The 21,717-nt window shown below is 34.6% G+C and overlaps 1 protein-coding gene across 1 annotated transcript in view; it reads right to left on the reverse strand.

Annotated features, from left to right (window-relative positions):
• The window catches only part of EP300 (EP300 lysine acetyltransferase), a 74,542-nt gene that overhangs the window by 38,752 nt on the left and 14,073 nt on the right, over positions 1-21,717 (reverse strand). Inside the window, exons 3-8 of the mRNA XM_081330484.1 lie at positions 14,598-14,774; positions 7,023-7,278; positions 5,855-5,968; positions 4,481-4,717; positions 3,874-3,967; positions 1,865-2,002 (exon numbers count right to left, since the gene is read on the reverse strand). Of these exons, the coding sequence (XP_081186610.1) occupies positions 1,865-2,002; positions 3,874-3,967; positions 4,481-4,717; positions 5,855-5,968; positions 7,023-7,278; positions 14,598-14,774 (1,016 nt within the window). The remainder of the gene's footprint in view (positions 1-1,864; positions 2,003-3,873; positions 3,968-4,480; positions 4,718-5,854; positions 5,969-7,022; positions 7,279-14,597; positions 14,775-21,717) is intronic.

Consider the following 21,717-nt stretch of genomic DNA (forward strand, 5'->3'; position numbering starts at 1 on the left):
AATAATCTCTAAGGGACTGTTCCAGATGGCAGGCATAGGCTATAGAAAGGCATGCTTCCTAGGTCCCATCAGATAACACTGTTCAATGGATGGCACTTGAAGCGTGCTGACTCTGCCTGATCATACAGGATAGCAGAAATTATGAAAGACAGATGGTCCTTCAGATAACCAGGTCCTATATCATAAATGGCTTTAGAGGTAATAATAGGTGCATTGAATTGCATCCAGACTCCTGCTGTTAACCAATGCAGCTCATAAAACAGGGTTAGGGGATGCCATGCAGCCTGGACAAAAATTGTCAAGGAACCATTGACTCCAGTGATGGCCAAAATTACCCACTCCTTAAAAAAAAAACTACTGCATGGGAGCAATCTTATATCCTCTCCAAGCAGTTTTCATGAGCCACAAGGGATAACAATCTAATAGACAGGTAGCCAGGTTAGCAGATCTAACGATCTTGTCCGCTTTCTCCATCTTACAACTACAAACTCAGCATAATTACCTAAGACCTTGATCAATACATGGTTTAAATTATGAATGGAAGAGTTAAAATATATGACATAAAGAGGGTAGAAACTGATTTAATCTAGATTGACTGATCAGGTGCCATCTAGCTTGTTTCAGCTCTTAACAACTACATAGATATATTTTCTTTATGATGATCTGCTTCTACTTTTGGTATACTGTATATGAAAATAGGAATTTATATGGTTGTGTACGGCAACTGGAATAATGCTATTATAGTTAATTTATTCAAAGGAAAGATACAACAGTGAACACAAAATCTACAGTGAGATTTGTTCATTATAAAGTGTGGGGTTGTGTTGGGTATAATTATGATTGAGAGGAAACTGAAAATGAGCAAAATTTGGGAAGTGTGACATGGTTTAATGCCAAGTAAGAGTGTATACAGTCCAAATGTATGAATCTGAGAGAAAAAGGCACTATACATTTGACAACAAAATGGATTGAATACAAAAGGAAGTTATACAAAACTAATATACTGAAATGGTTTGGTCATGCAGGAAGACAAAATTAGTTAAGAGGAAAGGGAAAAATCAAGAAAACTGTAGTTAATTGAAGTTGATACTGTCTCAAAAAGAGACAGGTGAAAACTTTAAAGAACAAAAGGCAACATATGGTGTATTGATATGGTGGAAGCAAGGCTGGCATGAAAGGAAAGAAAATCCTGGGGAGGTATAGTGAATAGTTTTATTTTAAAATTGGTTTTGAAGTTTCTATTATCTTCTGACATTTATTTATTTAACAATTTTTCTTTGCTTTGCCCAACACTGCTTATATTGAAAGAAAACAGCATGATGGGTGTGCATGCATATAATTTTTTTTAACTATACAATGTTCCTGTGTATCAATATTTTAGCCCTGGAAATAATGTAGATATCTTACTGAAGGGTCAATGTATGGCAATTCAATGAAACTAATTTTTAAAGCTCACAAAATAAAATTAGTTCAAGGCAACATAGAAGAAATGGGTTTCCAGATATGGGTCACACTTTCTGACACTGATTGCCTCCTGATCATAGATTTTATTGCCCCATGATAGGATCCACTTAACAAAGCAGCAAATTATGAATAGTTCTCAGCATAAGATCAATTTGTCCTTTCATTAGAAATGTATAGTATTAACTTTAGATCCGTGCCCTCCCTATATTTAGTTCCACATCCTATAAAGACAGTTTCAACAGTTACATAAGTAAAAAAGAAATCAATAGCTATTATCACATATTGTGAGAAAGCATTACAGATTTATACTTTGTTATACTATGTTTACCTCTCCCATTATATCAACTCTTATTTATAAGACCTATTTGTTTAGAAGTTTGAACATTTTATCAGTACATACAGTTTATGAACAAGGTGGTTTCTGAGATCCTGAGTAATATCTTCATGCCACTGTTTTCGCATTCCAATGCCAGAAGGATGTGTTGCAGTTGGCATGGCCCCCAGACCAGCAACATTTGCATTTTCATTCAACATAGGACTGAAAACAAAATGGAATCTTATGAGGCCCTTAAAACATAATTTAGTGATACCCTATACAGAAAACAAGATAGTTTATTCTACTGATGTATCCCTCTTATAAGAGGTTTCCTGCTCTGGCATGATCAGGTGTGTTATATCATCTTAGACAAACCTTTGTGTTTCCCCTCAAATGATTTTTATTTCCTGAATGTGAACTTCAATCTCTCTTGCAAAAATTATCAAGATTAAAATCAAACAAAAATTAGAAAAAGAACTCATAATTCTCTTATATACCTCTGAAAGATTAATTTTGGGAGATAAGGATGCATTTTAAAAAGGCTTATATTATGGGTCTGATATTGGGAATAAAAATCCAGCAAGTCATCAGTCACTAAAAGTAAAGGTACTTCTGAATACATGCTTCTTCAGAAAATCTATGCATTTCCAAATAGAACACCCAATCAATTATTTTTAACGGTCTTTTTATTAGTAATTTATATTCTCTTAATTTACACCAATTATAATGAAATATAAACTCATGTTCAGTTACCTCAATATACAGGTAGTCCTCGACCCATTATTTAGTAATTGTCTGAAGTTACAACGGCACTGAAAATGACTTATGACCATTTTTCATACTTAGGACCATCTTTATGGTCACTGACTCATATTTATGATGGTTGCAGTATCCTGGAATCATGTGACCATCTTTTGTGACCTTCTGTCAACATAGTCAATGGGGAAGCCAGGTTCACTTTACAATTGTGTCGCTGACTTAAAAACTGCAGTGATTCACTTAACCACTGTGGCAGGAAAGGTCGCAAAATGGGAAAAAACTCACTTAACAACTGTGTTGCTTAGCAATGGAAATTTTGAGCTCAATTGTGTTTGTAGATTGAGGACTACCTGATAAAGAGTAAAATGAAATACGTTTTATTTCCACCCGTCCTAAAATGCAATGAATTACTAAGTATATTAGGGAAAAATGTAGAAAAATAAGCAGAAGTATTTACTCATACTTCCAGTGGAGATATTACTTCAGTCAGCTTAATCATATCTTCTTTTATATCCAAAACTCTGATCTTTCTAGTGACTATGGTCAAACTATTTTTAATACCCCAATACAATCATCATTTTTTATTGAGAAAGGAAACGTGGAAACCTAGAATTTCTAGATGTTATGATAATCTTTCAAACAAGAAAATTCAAAACCAAGGAAATTTCAATATTTGTGTGATTACAAGATTTTATTCCTGTCCCCTTTTCTTGAGGATAACATGCAGTTCTAATCCTTTGTAAAACACTAAGGAACTGCCTTGAATGAGGATTATAATTGGTCTTTTATAGCATTGCATTTCAAATGCACTACTTGGATGTTTTCCTTGATTTGGCATCATCCAAGACAGATCATGCTATATTTAGGAAAAATTTTTAACCAATTTAGAATATATAGCAGCTGTAGCTTTACCAGAAGAAAAAAAAATTCCTCCAATCCCAGTAATAGTAATATCCAGTCTGAATTACTACCTCACAGGGTAATGTAGTAATGGAAAATTCAGCTGGTACAAAATGCTATTCCCAGTCTTAGTGATTTTTACATGGCATGGGTAATTTAATAAATAGTGGATGCACTAATTAATGCATTTTCAAGCCCAGATTAGGATACTGGAATCAATCTGTAAAGTTTCTTTTTGCTGTTAAGTTACCTGAAAATCTTCTTTCAACTACAGCAGGGGTGTCAAACTTTTTCCCCACTGCCAGCAATGGGGTGGGTGTGGTTTTGCCATGACGCATCCGGCCCGTGGGCCGGCAGTTTGACACCCCTGAACTACAGCAACTACCCATCTATGCTAATTTTACACATCATATGTTAAATGAAAGTAATCTTACTTTTGAGAATTTACAGCTGAATGCAACATTGAATCTGGTAGCAGATTCTGGGCTTGAACTCCAACTCCTCCATTCACTCCCATAGGATTAGCACCTATATAAGAAAAACAAAACAAAACCCAAACCTCCTCATTAAATTTTTACTGTGCTGTTTTACAAAAAGCAAAGCCTTAAAGTTTATTATAGTTTGTATTATACCTATACAATGTAAGATTCCACCCCATTCCTGATTAGCTTAAACCTATTCAAAGTTTGTAACATTTGCATCATACAATTATCATTAGTAATTTCCCTTCACAACAAAATACAGTAGGACTCTTAAGGGAGACCTAGTAAATTGCTGAGACCTCAGGCACATCAAACAAAAATTACAGCCACACTTCTTCCAAAATGCTTCCCCTCCCCCTTTGTAGGTATATGTAAGTTAAAAGAAAAGGTATCAAATTTAAGACTTTTTTCAATTTTTGTAATAATTTTTTGCCTTAAGATTTCTTTTAGCATTTCAGAGAGAAATGCTCGTCCAGAGGATAAAGACAGTGCTAAGCATATATAAATGGCAAACGTTTTATTGGATATGAGACATATATTTTGTCTTCTATGTACTTACTTGTGGGATTCATAGGGCGAAGCCCTTGTGGTGACTGTCCTTGCTGCTGGCTTTTCACTTGAGCCTGTGTCTGCGTTGGCATCTGATTTCCTTGATATGTCAGCCCCAAAGCTGCATAAGCCCTCTCAATAGAGCTGGGGTCAATCTGGTTAGTAGCATTTATATTGGGTGTTGTCTGCTGCCCTACTCCCACTGAACCAGAATTTCCAATTCCTACTGCAGCACCACCTAATAATGCTAGAAGCAATGAAAACACAAAGATGGAGAAGTGATTAAAGAAAAACCAGCTGGACTGACATTAAACCAGATTAATCCAGATTTTTAAATAAACATCAAAAACTTGGGACCATATAGCATACCATATCAAAATCAAATAAGCCACATTATATTTTGGGCAGAAGCAGGACATCAACAAATTGTTGAGATAAATACTCTTCTAGTTCTTGATGAGAAACATAAATCTTTTGGATCAGACTCAAGCGGGAATTTTTTTCCTGATTTTATTATATTGATCAAATTACAGAATTAGAGACAAGCCTAGTCAAAAGAGCTTTCTAAGAAGCCCATTCATAGCAATGAAATGAGGAAATAGTAGTTATTGTAGCTGTTAAAGGCTTTTTCCCTCTCAAGGAATGCTATTTTGAAGCAAAAATGGAGCCCATCCAACAACATTAATATCTAAAGTGTTAAACTCCTCAGAATTAAGTTTTCATGAAATAATTTTATGCTCAGTTTATAAACTTTCGTAGTATTTTAAAATTATTATTACATACTCAGTATGTCTTGGTCATTTTTTGCCAATTATTCAGTTTAATCAAGAGTTATGTAGAGGAGACGCAAGGAAAAATAGAAAAATAAATCTACAAATATAAGGAAAGCATGGTATATACCTTTCATCAATGAAGAAATATTGATTTACTAAAATGTCATTCCTGCAGGCACTGAGAAGCTAAATATGTTACTTTTTTAACATGGCCTAACATAACCTGGCATACTGATTGTTCTCAGCCAAGCAAAGTCTTATTAATTAAACTACTGCAACTGTTAACTGAGAAATTCAATTTAAGGGAATTTGGTTCCGAAAGCTTTTGTGGACTTTTCTATATGTTATAACTTTTGTAAATGCAGGATAGCAAAGGCTGCAATAGATGAAAGTAAAGGAAGAAAACTAAAAAATGAGCAGGCATCTTTATTACATTATAAGTGCTTAGTGTCCTAGGAGGCAGCACACAAAATAATGCAATAAACAATACATCTTTTGATTAAAAAAACCTATGAAATTACAATATATGTAAGGATAAGATTCTGATTTTGTTAATAGCCTAACAATGATATTATAACAACAAATATAATGGGTATCAGGGGACTTCTTACATTGTTGGTTTCTTTTATCCCCAGCATTTTTAAGAGGAAGACACACAGGACAATCATGCCGGGTACAATTCTTCCAGTGAGATATGATTTGTCGTGAAGATGCACAATGAGCCACTAAAAGAAAGTTTAAAAAAAATTGTGACTCATACAAACCTGAATATTTTTTGAACTATCTATACAAACTGAAATCTGCTGTTGATTCCAAGAACTAAAACAGTTGTACAATATATATTTTCAACTTTTAAAACATGTAAGCTCCTAGAACTAGAAAGCCTAACCCTGTTGTGACCATTAAATTATTAATAATGAAATACCTTGCGGATTCATTTCAGCCAAGCACAGGTTATAGTTTCTGGACATATTGTAATAAATCATTTAGACCGCTCTTTTTTCTTGCATAGTAGAAACCAAGATGCTTACTAAACTTTCCGTGCATTTATAACTCTGATCTCAAGAGGTACTGTAGCTCAGTGGCTTAAAAATGCTGGATTTGTCAGGTGGAAAAGGTCATCTCTCTCTTTACTCCAGCAGTTTGAGCCCTAGCACCGTGCAATGTAGTGGGCTCTTGTCACTTGCCTCAGCTTCTGTCAACCTAGCTGTTCAAAATTACACAAAATACAAGTACCATTACGATGGGAAGCTAATGGTGCTTTGTGAGGTAGCAAGAAACCAACTGCCACTGGACCTGCCAGAATGTGAGGAAAAATCAAGCGGAGAAAAGCTCCAGATGATGCTTGCACAGAACACTGTTAGACGCTGTGGGTGGAGCTAATCCCCCTCCCGTGATGCACCCTGGATAGTGCGCAGGTGTGAACTAAACAAACTAGCAATCTTAAGACAGCCAAACTATTATGTAGTAACATTGTAGATTCCCTGGCATGTACAAACACCATGTGCTAAATAAATCAATAAATCTGATCTCAAATTCATCATTCTATTAAATACTGGAACTACAAACCATTTTTCATTTCAGCAGTATAATATTGCCTGAGCAAAAGCAAGTAGTTTTATTGTTGCTTATGTTAAACAACTGGAAGTTTAACATAAACTCTTGCTGACTTCAAACATAATCATCCGAAGTACTAACATCGGATTCAGATCTAATTTCCGCTACTCTGCTGTATAGAAGATGACCACAAGTATATAGGCAATCAAATATTGTACTTACCCTGACAAGATTTTCCAGCCTGGCAATGTGTCATGTGGTTGAGGACATTCTTCATGGTTCGACAGTGAGGGAGGTTACACTGTCGTACTTCTCCATTTGCTTGCTCCCTCCGCTGACATTTGTGAGCATGCAAGAGGAGAACAAGTTGCTGCTGTATAAGCTTGCGTTTTTCTGGATCTGCTGTAGGTGCTCCTGATCCCATAGCAGTTGATACCATACTAGCCTGCTGAACTGAAGCAGTCTGCTGCTGCTGACACTATCAAAAAGAGACAAAGCATTCTTTGAATTCAACAAAAATTAGAAAAGTGATTTTTTAAAGCCTTAACTTGAAGGAAATATAACTATTATTTTGAATACAAACCAGAAAGAAGTTAACTTTCTCAAGAGGTTGGTTCTACAAGATGAAAACTGCTATTTTGTTTTGAATTCCCCACTACATATAATCTCATAAAGCTCACACTCAAATTATTATCACCCCCCAAACAGTATTTCATATGAAATGACTTCATTACTAGAGTAATCTCATTATTAGTATTAGTTGTAGTCTTTGATAACCAACATAGAACTGTATCATCCCTTCATATGGAGTAACACAAATACATAAAGTGTAGAAGAAATAAGTTCATGGACTTCTATCACTGTCATATATTGAATTATAGAATCACTGAAAATAGATAAATGAAAGTGGGTCTTTTCAGCATAAAACCTCCACTGAGATACCAGATATGCAACTGACTATAGTAAATATTAGTTCAGCGCTAGCCTGTATAATTTTTGTGTGACATTTATTACCAATCTTAAGGATCTCCAGGCTCCCTTAAGCACAGATCAGTAAGAAATAATGACATTTTGCCTTGTGTTCAGAACATAAATAGGGGGATTCTTTCAAAGTTCATCCTGAACTATCTGAAGTATACAAAATAAACCAGAGGAGTAAAAAGTGGTCATCCTGTAATACCAACTCTTGAAATCACTACGCATGACTCCTTCAAACATTACAATCACAGTGGAGTTTTCATACGAGATAAACTGTTAAAAGCTGTGGAAAACCAAAAAAGCTTGAAGATGAAATGCAGCTATATAACCAACAGTTTAGTCTTAAAAAGAGAGGAGGGGTGAGAGAGAAACTCAGGATTGCCCCATCTTGATTCTCTTTGATTAAGAGGGAGAGAAAAAAGATTCTGTTATTACACCTATAACAATACAGTTCCAGTAGCTATTATGGACTCTGTTTCTCACTGACCTATCTCAAAGAGCTGACATAAATACATGGAACAATTTTATAAACTATACTTACATCATTTAATGTAATGTAATTCTATTGCTTTTGTCTTGCCTTCATCTCCAATATTGTGAGTTATTCTAAAAAAAATCTTTTAATTGAAATCTGTTTGGTTAGTCAAATAGATAAATATGTTGGCTGCACTTTAGGAAACGAAGTCAAGTGGCCTTTCCTTTTAAGTTGAATTGGTAACTTATTGAAATCAAAGCAATATATTTTCCCTCCCCCCCCAAGATATTAACTTTGACGCCTGTTCAGAGTTATCTGAAAAGAAAAGAACCCTAAACAATCTCTCAAGACAAAAGAAAAAAATATAGACATGTATGCTACACTACCCTTTGCTTCCTTCCCTGACAATCAAGCTTGCCCACCCCTATCAAAATCAATTGTGGATTACCCTTGGCCTTGTATATATTTTTATCTCATTAGCCAGTAATGAGGCTGGCTAAGGAATTCTGGGAGTTGGAGGCCACATTTGAAAGCTGCCACGGCTAAGAACATTGCTCTAAAAAACAAAAGGCATAATTACTCTGTACATCAGATGTGTCAAACTCGCAACGTCGCACAACGTATCAGAGCTTTTTCACCATTGCCGGCAATGGGATGGGTGTGGTTTCCCAATGACGTGTCCAGCCCGTGGGCTGGGAGTTTGACACCCCTGCTGTACATAAGCCATCTACATATACTCTATAAGTAAAATTAATGAGTTCAATGACCCTTACTCCCAGATAAGTATAATATCTGCTGATCTAATAGGGAGGAATCTATTTATCTCAAGTTACTTAATGTAAGTTATTATTTTTTTTAGGTATATGAAGAACCTGCCAATATATGTTCAGTCAATAAAGGGTGAAATTGTTCAAATCAGGGTGAGGGAAATGCTACTGCTTTCTAAGAAAGATCAAGCTTTTTTGTTTCTTTGTCCAGCCTCACACTACGTAGATAAGTGGTAAATTGATTATACAGTGTTCATTCAGCTTAATAAAAGTTACTTAGAACACTGCTTATACCTGTTTTTAATCTTTTGAGAGAACATAACTGTTTAGAATATATGATTACTATATTTGATTTTAAAGTTTTATAACTATATTGGTGTTATTATAAAACCACTCCAGTACTTTATTTCAACCTTAACCTTAGATCTTATTAAGAAGAAACATGATCACTGTTACTTTTCAAATATAGCTTCCTACCTTATATCTTATCATTAATATAAAGAAACAAAATCCTATCATATGTGCAAAAGCTGTAATGCCAAAATGTTCCATTTCCTCTCCAGATCATATCAATTCAACTATTTTGGGGAATTCTAGCAGACTGCTAAAAGTTACTCTTCCAAACTAGATATAGGCTAATCAACTTCTAAATAACATTTCTCTGCAATTGGGAAAAACTCTATATAATTTATACATTTAAAATAGACAAGACAAAACTTATTTCTCCTCTAGCAAGAAAACTATCTTGTAAAAGCAATGGACAACAATTTTCTGCCCTTTCTGGAGACAGCAACAGCATTTCCAGAACTCTGAACTAAAACGCTAAAAATTTATTTAATGAACGAACACATCCCTGCTACACTATTACCTTGCCAATAACTACAACAACAAAAATCTGAGGAGAAAAGGTTCAATCCATGCCTAACTGCACAGTGTACAGGGAGCTGAACTCCAGAGAAACATATTTTAGCTCCTGAATGTTCCAAAGGAGAACAACATATAGGTGACATATGATTTACAGAAATCTTGATAAAGAACATACTATTTCTGCCCTTATTTGATTTCTGACCATGAAGATAAATCAAATTCTATGTGTGACAAATTTTGTCCATATTTTCTACAATTATTTTGGATTATTTCAGTGTACAAAAAAGAGATACAAGCAGTCCGTGACATACAACCACAATTGAGCCCAAAATTTCCATTAAGCCAGACAAATGTTAAGTGAGTTTTGTCCCATTTTACAACTTTTTGCCACAATTAAGTGAATCATTGCAGTTGATAAGTTAGTAACATGGTTAAGTGAATCTGGCTTCCCCATTGACTTTGCTTGTCAGAGGGTGACAAAAGGGGATCACATGACTCCAGGATACTGCAACCATCATAAATATATTCCAGTTGAAAAGTGTCCAAATTCTGATCACAAGAATGCTGCATAGGTCGTGTGAAAAACGGTCATAAGTCACTGTTGTAACTTCTAATGGCCACTAAATGAATGGTTGTAAGTTGAAGACTACCTGTATACCCTAAGATCTATTGACTGTTCATTTTGTGTTCATGTTTCCTTCTGAGGTAAGCAGAAAATATTTTCAGGTAAAATTGTAAACTACCTAGAGCTTTCAGGATTGGATAGCATAAAAATTAAATGAACAGAAACAATAAAAGGAAAGTACAACCACAATTAAGGGGGGGAGAAACATTACGTTTCCAGATAGAGTACAGCAGGAACAGACAAGTACACAAGCAACTTGAGTAGTTCTGTGTTCTGAGTGATTGTGTACCCAATTATGAAATATAAAAAAGTAAATCACTATACCAAGGGTTATAAAGGTGCTGATTTCCCTATATTGGTGATGAAATAGCTATTCCTATTACATAAATGGAGATTGAAGAAAGAATAAAAAGTGGAGCATTTCCAAGAAGTAAAGTTACTGAAAGACCAAACAAGAGTTTATAAGTTTGAGTTCAATTAACATTTCCCCCCTAACTCATCAATGTGTTTTTGCCTGGCCTGTAATGGGAACAAGAAATAAGCCTCAACTGGTAGGACATTAAAAAACAGAAATATAGAGAGAAATCTGTGATTGTGATTTGTAAAACAACCTGGCTATTATGCAGCAAGCAGAACCATGTAGCACCTCCTGAAGTAAAAAGAGGATTGGCAAAGCAAGTGGCCACACTTGAGATAAGAAAGGAAGAACACTTATCAGATTATACAAATGAGATATTAGCAGAAAAACTGATAGAAGAGGTAAGTTTCCATAAGGAAAGTGGTCAAACAAAAGAGCAAGTTCACTGGATGAAATAAAAATTTTGACACTAATGTTCAGAGTATGGGAAATAAACAAGATGAGTATGAACTTTCAGAACCAAAAGCAAGTATGGCTTAATTAATAGACATACTGGAATACTGGCAAGCTGAGAACTCAGACAGGAATACTGCAACTGAAGGATACAGTTTGTTCAAAAGATACAGAAACTATGGAGAGAGGGAGGAGTTACATTGTAAGTATAATTACTCTGAATGATCTCAGTGTAGAGAGAATCTGGATTAAAATAAGTGAAGGAACAAATAAAGATTTGAATGTTTGCCCAATCAAAGAAAAGATGAACAAAGTGTAGATCTTTAAAAAAAAATAACTAGAAGACATTAATTATCCTAATCCTGTTTGAAGTAACTGAAGATACTTCAGTTACCTCCCCCAAAAGCAATACAATTACACAACAATTTTGCACAGTGGCCTCCATCTTTTGGAACATCATTCCTACTTAGATGAGATTGGCCCTGAACTAACTGGCATTCCAGAATGACCTGAAAACATAGTTTTGCTGTCTGGCCAGGGGATCCAATAACATGGGCATGAATGGAGCCTGCAAAGTGGCTGTACTGCTAGGGAAATCACGTGTACTTCCTTGCAAATTATGCTTTTTATTGTTTTATTTTGTTGCGTTGTGTTTTTAAAATTTTGTACATTGCCTGGGTGAGATGGCTGGTTATATAAATTTACCAAATAAAAATATCTGGGAAGACGCATATTGTAGTGCAATTGTTTTCAATAACATTTTAGATTGGTTAGATAATTTTAAAAACTCAGGCATCGGTTGACATTTTAGTTTGAATCCTGCACTGAGTGGGATTTGACTTGATGGTTTAAATTCTTTAATTCAAGATTATCAAAGGGAACTGCATAAAATCTTCTGGGTCCTCCAATTTACTATCCCCCAACAATTTCTGAAGATAAGCATTGAATAGTGATTTTTAAAAATATCGTTAATTTAACAATTTTTATACAAGATGTGTAGTCCATTCTTCTTAATCAGCATGATGTGAGGTAGCATGCAACCTAGACAAGATGAACACCAAGAAACATTCAAGTTCATAGAACAATCCATTCAGATATTCATAGCATTGAATATCTGAGTAAAGCAAGACAGCAACAAATTTACATAGTTCAAATAAACTGTGTTGGCCATTGAGTCAGTTTTCGACTGAGATGACTACATGCAGTTTTCTTAACAAAATGTTTTTGGAAGTGGTTTGCCATTCAGAGTCTCCTGGTTTCAAGCATGGCAGCTTAACTGCTACACCAAATCCTCTCCAATATAAAAATAATTACTTGACAAAAATATCATGGAATTTGAAATAAAGAAGTGCAACTGCAGGCACTGTACAGGTGGTATCACTAGTCTTTTTCAATTTTCAAACAATTCAACATGTAACTAATTTAGGTAACTCATATTTATGAAATATAAGCACTAAGTGGATCAATGTAAGTTGAAACTTAAAATTTTAGAAAGGAAAGATCCTTACTAAAGATATTTGCAAGTGTTCTGAAACAGACATCAGGATATTTGTGGACAGAATGCAGCTGTTCAGATCCAAAGTGGGAAAAATGCTTGGGATCTGGTGGGAATGCTCTCTGTGCCTCCTTAAAGAAGTCATGCCTTTTTTTTTTGCATAGAGGGATAACTGCTGCAAGCCTAGTCTAAATAGAAAGTAAATTCACCAGGAGAGGGGAATGGCTATAAAATCCCTTCCTTTCAGACCACCTTCCACTTACCCAAGTAGAATGAATGAATCAGTGCATGAGTGAGTGAGCGAATGAATGAATGAAATGAAATGCAATGTGTGTTATCCAGAAATACAAGACAAATCCATGGTTGTTATGGCAAACCCAAAGCCCCAAGCAGCTCCAAATCCCTGCATGGGCATTCTGGGATGCCTCAACACCAAATCTGCAACGAAGCTTTGATAAATGTATCAAGCCAGCACAAATACATTACAGTAACAAAAAAGACAAATTAAAAAATTAAAATAAACATTTATTTATTAAATTTATATGCCACTCAACCCCCAGGGATTCTTAAGATATTGAAAGAGATATGGTGGCAATGAGATTCTCTGGGAAGGACATTCTGTAGAAAAAGTATACAACTTTCTTCTTTGATTCAGCTTACTTCAAAAGATAAAACTATTTGAAAGATTTCTGTAGGTGACTTCAGACTTATTATTCTGGTGAGAGATTCTGTGCATGTGTACCTGATTTTATTTGGAGCTATAAATGTCCAACTGATACAGGTAGTCTTTACCTGTATATTTACCTAACACATTGCTCTTATGGTTGTTATCACTTTTTCCCTTTCTCCCAGGTTACTCTATTGCTGCTATCACATTCTTCAAACTTCCCAATAATTTACTGCCTCAGTTTTATTCCAAAAATACCATATATATTATTTTATTTCTCCAACTATAAAGCTTTCCCCCATTCAGTTTTTCTAGTGAAGGTTATTCAGTTCTTTTTCAGTATCTGCTATCCTCAAAAAGTTCCTATTCTTTATATTTAAAGAATGGCCATCACTCTACTCTATAAACATCCCCTTGCAAAGTATAACACCATCTCCATAGCCAGTTTCAGTTAACATTGAAACCTATGGCAACTGGTATGCATGCACATAAATCCTGCATCTTTTCTACTTGAAAATACAGAAGAGATGAAAAATGTTATAATGTTCTACAACAATTGTGTACATTTTTAAACTAATTTTCAGCATAATAATCTAAGAAATAGTAACCATAGTTTTAGTAATATAAAGTTTTTTACATCATTTATATATTCCTAAATCATTACCACATTAATTGTATGGCCATTACTTCAGAACACATTACAGACTGTTTTTCTTCTTTGACCTTCCAGAATGTCAACCAGAAAAAGAAAACTAACTCTATACTTTAAATCAGAAGAGGACTTGTGACTTTCAATGATGCTGAATGATATCTTTCAGCAGCCCCACCTGTGATTCAATGGTGCAATAAAATCTTATGACAAAAGTATGGCAAATGATAGAGAGATCAGAGAAAAAATTGTTCAGAAGAAATTATATTTCAGTTCCTTCTTGTAGGTCCAGTAACTTATTTCTAGTTAGACTCCAAGGATAATTTAGTCCCCCACTCCAACTTTTCCCACCATAGTTTCAGAGACAATTAAGCGATGAAACAGTATGCAAACCATTAACATAGAAATACTGCAGTATTCCGAATTAGTTGTAGAAGAATTTTCTACTAAAATCGCTACTTACCATGTTAGGCATCACAGGAGCAGGCACTGGTTTCTTGTCCATTGGAAACTGTGGCAAACTGTTAGGTAATACCGGCTTACTTTGCATCTGGGGACCAAGTCCACTGGCTCCAATTGGCTGCCCAGTGTTTTGGCTATATGAAGGAACATAAGGACTGGGGTTGTTCATCATTCCCATCTAAAAATTAAATAAAAAGTCATAGATCAGTTAAGGATTTTTAATTTTGACTTTCATATCATGGAATATAAAGTAAGCAATGAATATTTTGATGTCACAAACTATCCTGATGTAGTGTAATATACTTGGAATAGCCCTATCTCTATCTCCTTCCCAATCTTTCATGAATGCTATTCTAATAATGAATTCTTAAAAAAACCCCAAAGCAAAATCATTCATTACTATTAATGGTAATTTCTAGTTCATTCTTACATGTTTTTCCTAGATAATTACTTATTAAATATAATTTTAATTGGTACTATTCACATTGAAATTAAAGAGTTCATAACTAAACTCTTGCAGTGTTTGCAATTATCAATTAACAGTGATTAGCAAGTTTATATTATAATCTCTTAAGTGAATATACATAGAGATAATCTGGTATAGTGACCAAGTCATCAAACTAGAAACCAGAAGATAGTGAGTTGTAATTCCATCTTGCAGCTACCGGGCCTTGGGTCAGTCACTTCTCTCAGCCCTAGTAAAAAAGGAACTCACCAACCACTGTCAAGAAAACTGAAGGGAGCAATCACCAGAAAAAAAATGACTTAAAGCCAGTTTTTAAACAGACTGCGTGGAGTCACTTTGGATAGCAAGATAGGTGGCTTATAAATTAAACGATTAATTTATACTTTCTAGTTCCTACAATTTAAGAAATATGTAAACTTTAGGTGACAGCTAACACCTTGGACTTGGAAGCAAATCAACAGCCAATGCAGCTCCCACAGGAGAGATGGCAAATGTGCACAGGTGCATTGACTGTTGATTTTCTTACAGGTGTCAACTCTACAATGAACTTGGCTGCAGCCATTTTCTTCCTTCTAAGTTGCCACAAGATTGGGAGGGAGATGGAGGATTTCTACTAGTCTAAACATTTACACTGTCCCGTGGGAACCAAGGTCATTTTTGTCAGTTAAATAGGGGCCGGAGCATTTAGTTAGAAAGCCCGCGAAATTCTTCATTTGGGGAATGTGGCTAATTGCATAGCATTGGGGTGGGAAGTTCAACTTTGCAATATTGTTGTTTTCTGAAGGGAACTTCAGACTTGGTTTCACTTTTGACCGTTCTGATACTATGTAACCAACAAACATATTCTTGGAGGAAATCTCAAGCCTCACAGTTCTGATTTATTTGGCCTTGTCTATCGGAACCTTGACACCAGGTCTAAGTCCTGTATGGCTTGGCACCAGATTATTTGAAGGATATCGTCTCCCACTCACATCTACAGGACCTACCAGAGAGAGGAGGCAAGGAATGCTGTGGGTCCCCTCTCCTAAAGAGTACATCTAGTGGGACCAAGAAGGTTTTTCTCTGTGGTAACTCCCTCCCTGTGGAACATCGTCCCCACAGAAGTAAGACACCCCCCTCCATCTTTTGCAAGGGCCTGAAGACTTGGTTTTGTCAAGAGGTCTGAGGAACCCAGAGTGGAATGGAGCTCATCAAGTGGCTTATTTGACTGATTGTTGTCACCACAGGGGTGGGGTATAACTTTTTATTGTTTTTTTATGAGATTTTTATCTTTGTAAGCTGTCCAGAGTCACTGAAAGTAAGTTGGGTGACCATATAAATTTTATTAAATAAATAAATAAGATAAATATTATTTGATAATAGATGGGGCTAAAATAGCTGTGTTCACTACCAGAGCAAGTAGACAATTTCATGAATAAATGGGAAAAGAGATTGTCAAGTTAACTTTCACTACAACTTTTGGCATCCTATTCAATCCTGCCATTCACTTTCAGAAGAAGGGTGAACAGCTGCAGCAGACAGAGTAGCAAGATGAGCAACAGGAAAGCCCAATATAAAAATGGAACATAATGCACAATCCTTTAGATCTTATCCCTATTTGCCCAAATATTTTACAGACCAAATTATTATCTGTAAAACATACTTCACAGTTTCTAGTGTGATAGATTAAGGAGCCCTTTAGTATTTCTTTATTCTTGATATTATAGAGCTAGGTTGCTTTACAGATGCAATAAAAAGATTACAAGGAATAATCACCTCACCACATGAAAGAGGGCAGGTGCAGCAACAGATGCTATTGAGTGGCAAGGATAATTGCCCTGTTACAACAGAAATTAATTATACCCCAAATCCCCTAAAATAAAGCAGTCTTGTTATCCAATATTTCATCATAAATTATGAAAAAGTTCTGCATAATACATAATTTGCAAATTTACTTTTGAGATTGCAGAACATTTTGTTTAAGATTTCTAGAAACAGAGCATTCCTGCAGTTGCATAGTAGTGCATTTTGCAGGGTACTGAGATCACTCCCAAAGAACAGTGTAAATTCAGGAGTGACTTACAAACCCACTACCTCAGAACAGTTGGGACCTAGAAGTTTGTTGGAAGTAAAATATACAACTGTAATAACAACAAGGGCATGACCACCATTGGTGAAAAGTTTTAAATTCAGTTCAAGCGACAAACAATAAAGTAGAATTCAATGTTTTAGAAGGCAGCCAATTTAAATTGTTACATGTTCTTAAAACATGGAAATGTAAACAATTAGTGAATTGTGGACTCCTCTATTTTTTAATATTACATCCACATGAAAACAAAATTTATATAAAATCTTACTTCACCATACCAATGTAATCAAACTGAAAACAAGTATTCCCAGACAGCAAAAAGACAGTACACTGTGCAGAAATGCACTTTTATGAACACTTAAGCATGCACATATTATTGCTTGATTGTAAGATTAATCATAATTGCTTCCCCTTTGTGAAGATCAAATTATATGTTTGGTTCACAATTGTAAACACATTTGTTCAGGCTTAACTGCACGTTAATATACCATGTTAATAAGTCTTTTGCTATTACTTCCAAGACCACTTGGAAGTCAGTTAGTCAAAAATAGAGCAGCCTGAATAGTATCTTGCCAGGGGGAGCTCATACACCTGTATTATGGACACTGCGCTAACTTCCTAGTACTATTTAAAATGCTAGTGTTAACCTACAAAGCTCTTTATGACTTGGCATTCAGGACTGCATTCACCTACTAGAATTGGTCCAACATATTCAATCTTGCTGGGGAAAAGCAGTTAATGGTTTCCTACTTTAACTGGTGTAGGAGGCTGAGGGTATGGTTGGAATGGTTTTCTGCTGAACTTTAGTTCCAATTTTGTCTGCCTTCTGAAAGCAACTGAAAATATTTTTCAACTTCTCAGTCTATTGTGCACCCTTAAGATTCCTTGGAAATCTCCCATATAAGCACTAATTTGTTCAGCCCGCTTGACTACCATCAGCTGTGACAATTATGTTTTACTTTTAAAAATATGTGCAAGGCTTTATACTTTTCAACCTAAGAAAAAAGTTCTACTTGACACAACTCAATAAAAGCATGAGTTGGAAGTTATGTGTACTGTTTAAATAATGTATGAAACACAGGAGGCTCACACATTCCAAGTCCAAAAACTATCCAATACTTATTACTGTCTGTAATCTACCTGTGATGCTATAAATCATACTACTGATTTCCATTGCCTATTTTATTATTTTGAAAATGCCTCTGAGCTAGGCTGAAAATGGCATGCAGCTGAGGAGAGCTGTTTTGAATCATGTTCAGCCATCTCAAACACCAAAGAATGCATGAAATAAGTTAGAGATAGTGAATTAATGAAGTAGCAGGAAGAATCCAAAAACAGTTTAAAAAGTTTCAAGGAACAACTTGACATCATTTTGTGATTTTGTGTTTCTCCCTCTGTATGCACATATCTGCAGTTTTCTGTGCACCACATATCTATACTTTTTCTGTATTTGTCTTTTGTGCAACTGTTATTTTATTGTATTGGAACCACGTAAATGTACAGTACTGGCATTTGGAACTCACTCTGCCCCGAAGTTTTATACAGTTCTTTGGGCAAATTTTGTTTGCTTTATCACTTTGTTCTGTAACCTGCTGGTCCCTCAGGACTCTTCAGAATTACTATTTCATTCAAATTCAGTAACATCCACAAAAACTCAAATGTTTAATTTTTCAGAGAATGACAACTTACTAAATGTAATAATAAAGTACAGGCTGAATCTAAGAAATACAATTAATGATTTAAGAAACATTAATTTTTTACGTATAACTTCATAAGGCGTTTGCATTATAGTTTTAAAATTCCAAAGTTTTATTTTATTGAAAGTTTGCCTTCATTAGCCATCTTAGAATCAGGATATTCAACATCTATTATAAATTATTACATCTTAGGTTCTATTTAGATTAGAAACTGTACATAAATTGACTGCTACGGTAGGAAGACATGATATGCAGTAGTATACCAATTCCAATTTGTATTTTATGATTCTGTTAAATTAGTACAAGTAATCGTAACTTGAAAATAGGCAATCTTTTTTTACAGGAGGATCCGCACATGGTATACAGTAGGTAAATCTTATATCAATGTACAAAATTAAGTTATAAGCATAACTTAAGCATATAAGTTATTGAAGAACAATGTATTTGATTCAAACTGCCAATATATTCTGTATCACATCTAAGTGCCTCTAGTTTCAATGCACACATTTTACAAAATAGTCAATAGAAACTGTTTATAAACTGTTTTATAATATGCTACATTAGATATACAAGCATGCAGACAAACACAGATCACTTTGACAGCTGTGTAAGTTTTAGAGATTTAAAATGAAGATTAATTCAATATGTGTTAATTTACTGAGTTTATAGGCTACTCCAATCAAAATATTCTTTTACTTTTGTAAAAGTTTTATTGGTTCATAAATTTTTTAGAAAAGAATATACAATTAATAATAGTTAATAAACAATCAAAAATTAATTTTTATATTTCCATAATTAGTATATTGATATTTCCTTGATCTTCTCTTCACCCAGTAGTATTCTCCTTCTACATTAAATATAATTTCTAATATTTGATATTTTCCATATTTAAATGATTAAATAAAAACATTTTCTTCTATATACCAACAAAGTAGCGTCCATATGTAGCTTTTTTATCAGCTTGTTTTTCCTAAGTCATCTTATTGATTCACCATGTATCTTATTTTCATAAATCTTGTTTAACCTCAATTTCTCCATAATATTCAAACAATTCTTGTCAATCATATTTTCCCAGTATTTAACAACTAAATATTCAAATTTTCCATTTAAATATATCATCCCAATATTTTCATATTTCATATATTATAAAGATACTATACTACTTATCTATCATAACATCTATCCATCAAAATATTCTAAGTGGCATACAATTCCCCAAACTATGGGTTAAAATAAAAATAAAATAACCAAAGATTAAAATCAACTTCATATATTATATAAAACATCAATTTATATTGGAAATCAATAATCCTCAAACACAATTAAAAATAATTACTTATCCAGAGAGACATAGTAAACCTGTGTCTAATGCTTAGCCATCTTTACTGACATTCTGAAGATCAGGAGGAAGGGGCTTATCTGAATGGGTGGGGTACAGCATTCCACAGGATGGAGACAAAAAACTGAAAAGATGTTTCCAAGGCCCCTTTAGCTGGCAATCTCCAATCAAGAGAATACATAAAGAATCCACCTTACTAGATCTTACCAAGTAGCAAGATGTTTTTGAGAGGAGGCAAATCCAACGGACTAGTAATCAGTATCCTGATTCGCACCTGGAAGCCAACAGCATCTAAAAGCAGCACTTCACGAAGTGTTATATGGGCATCTCAAGGTGTACCTATAACCTCTTGAGCTGCTGCATTCTTGACCAGCTAATTTACAAGTGCTTTTCAGGGTCATCTTATGTAAAGAATAGCCCATCAAAAAGTGGCTAATGTATGAATGACAGCAAGTAAAGCTTCATATTTCGAAAAATGTTGTAAGTGGCACACAACATGGGGCTGTGCAAAGGCCTCTTGGCCACAGCAACTAGTCCCCCTGTAAACAGAGAAGTGCAACTCCTTTCAGAATTAAACATGTATCTTTGGAAACTGCAGGCCTTTGAACCCAGAGCTGTTCCATTTGCTATGATTCAATCTAAGCCTGTTCTCCCTATCCAGACCAAAATAGCTTCCAAGTGTATGGAGAGCACTTCAACAGATTATTTGATACCTACTGAATATACACCTAGATTTTCAGTGAGAATATGTAATTACTGGAGATACAAAGCTTATAACACTGTAAAATTTGTTTATATGGTCTTCCCTTCTGCCTAATTGGCTAGCAATCAGTTGGATACAAGATACGTACTTTTGAATTATAAACAAATCAAAACAGCCAACAAAAAGTATTGTTTACTTTTATGATTTAAAAAAAATTGATATGAAGTGGGAAGGATACCATTCTCCATCAATTATGTAATGGCTGAAAAAGTCATTATTCACTCTATACTTGACCAAGCATTTTACAGATTAAAGGGCTACTAAGAAATCTGAAATAAAATGTGTGGCTTTCATGTCTAAGGCAGGCCTAGAATGCACAGTCTCACATATAGTTACTGTAAAGGATTGGTGTTTATCTAAGTGACACAAGGGAAAAATTCACAAGTCTTTTTCTTTATTTGTATGCATCATAAAACATAAAAAGAATCATAGTAAATTATTGTTACTCCAAAATAAGCATCCTTGACTATTTAAAAAAATAATACATATTGTAATTATTTTTCAAAACAAGTAGTAATCCTACTTTGTTCCAATTGTAATTTTGAGGAAAAAGCACAAAACCAGATTCATATCTTTAAATTCATATCTTTAAAAAAAGAACAGAACTAAAATCACTTTAGTTTTTTTATACATCTTTTTACTGGTGCAATCTCAGAAGATGCTTACTGCTTACTCTGACAAGGAAAGCTGTAATCTGTAATATTTTCCCACAAACTGTTCCTAAAAAGCTTGTAATTTTACAAAATCTGCTAAGAAAATGACCAAAAATTACTGGATTTTCCTCAGAC

The sequence above is a fragment of the Vipera berus genome (assembly GCF_964194415.1).
Source record: "Vipera berus genome assembly, chromosome: 6".
Lineage (NCBI taxonomy): Eukaryota > Metazoa > Chordata > Lepidosauria > Squamata > Viperidae > Vipera > Vipera berus.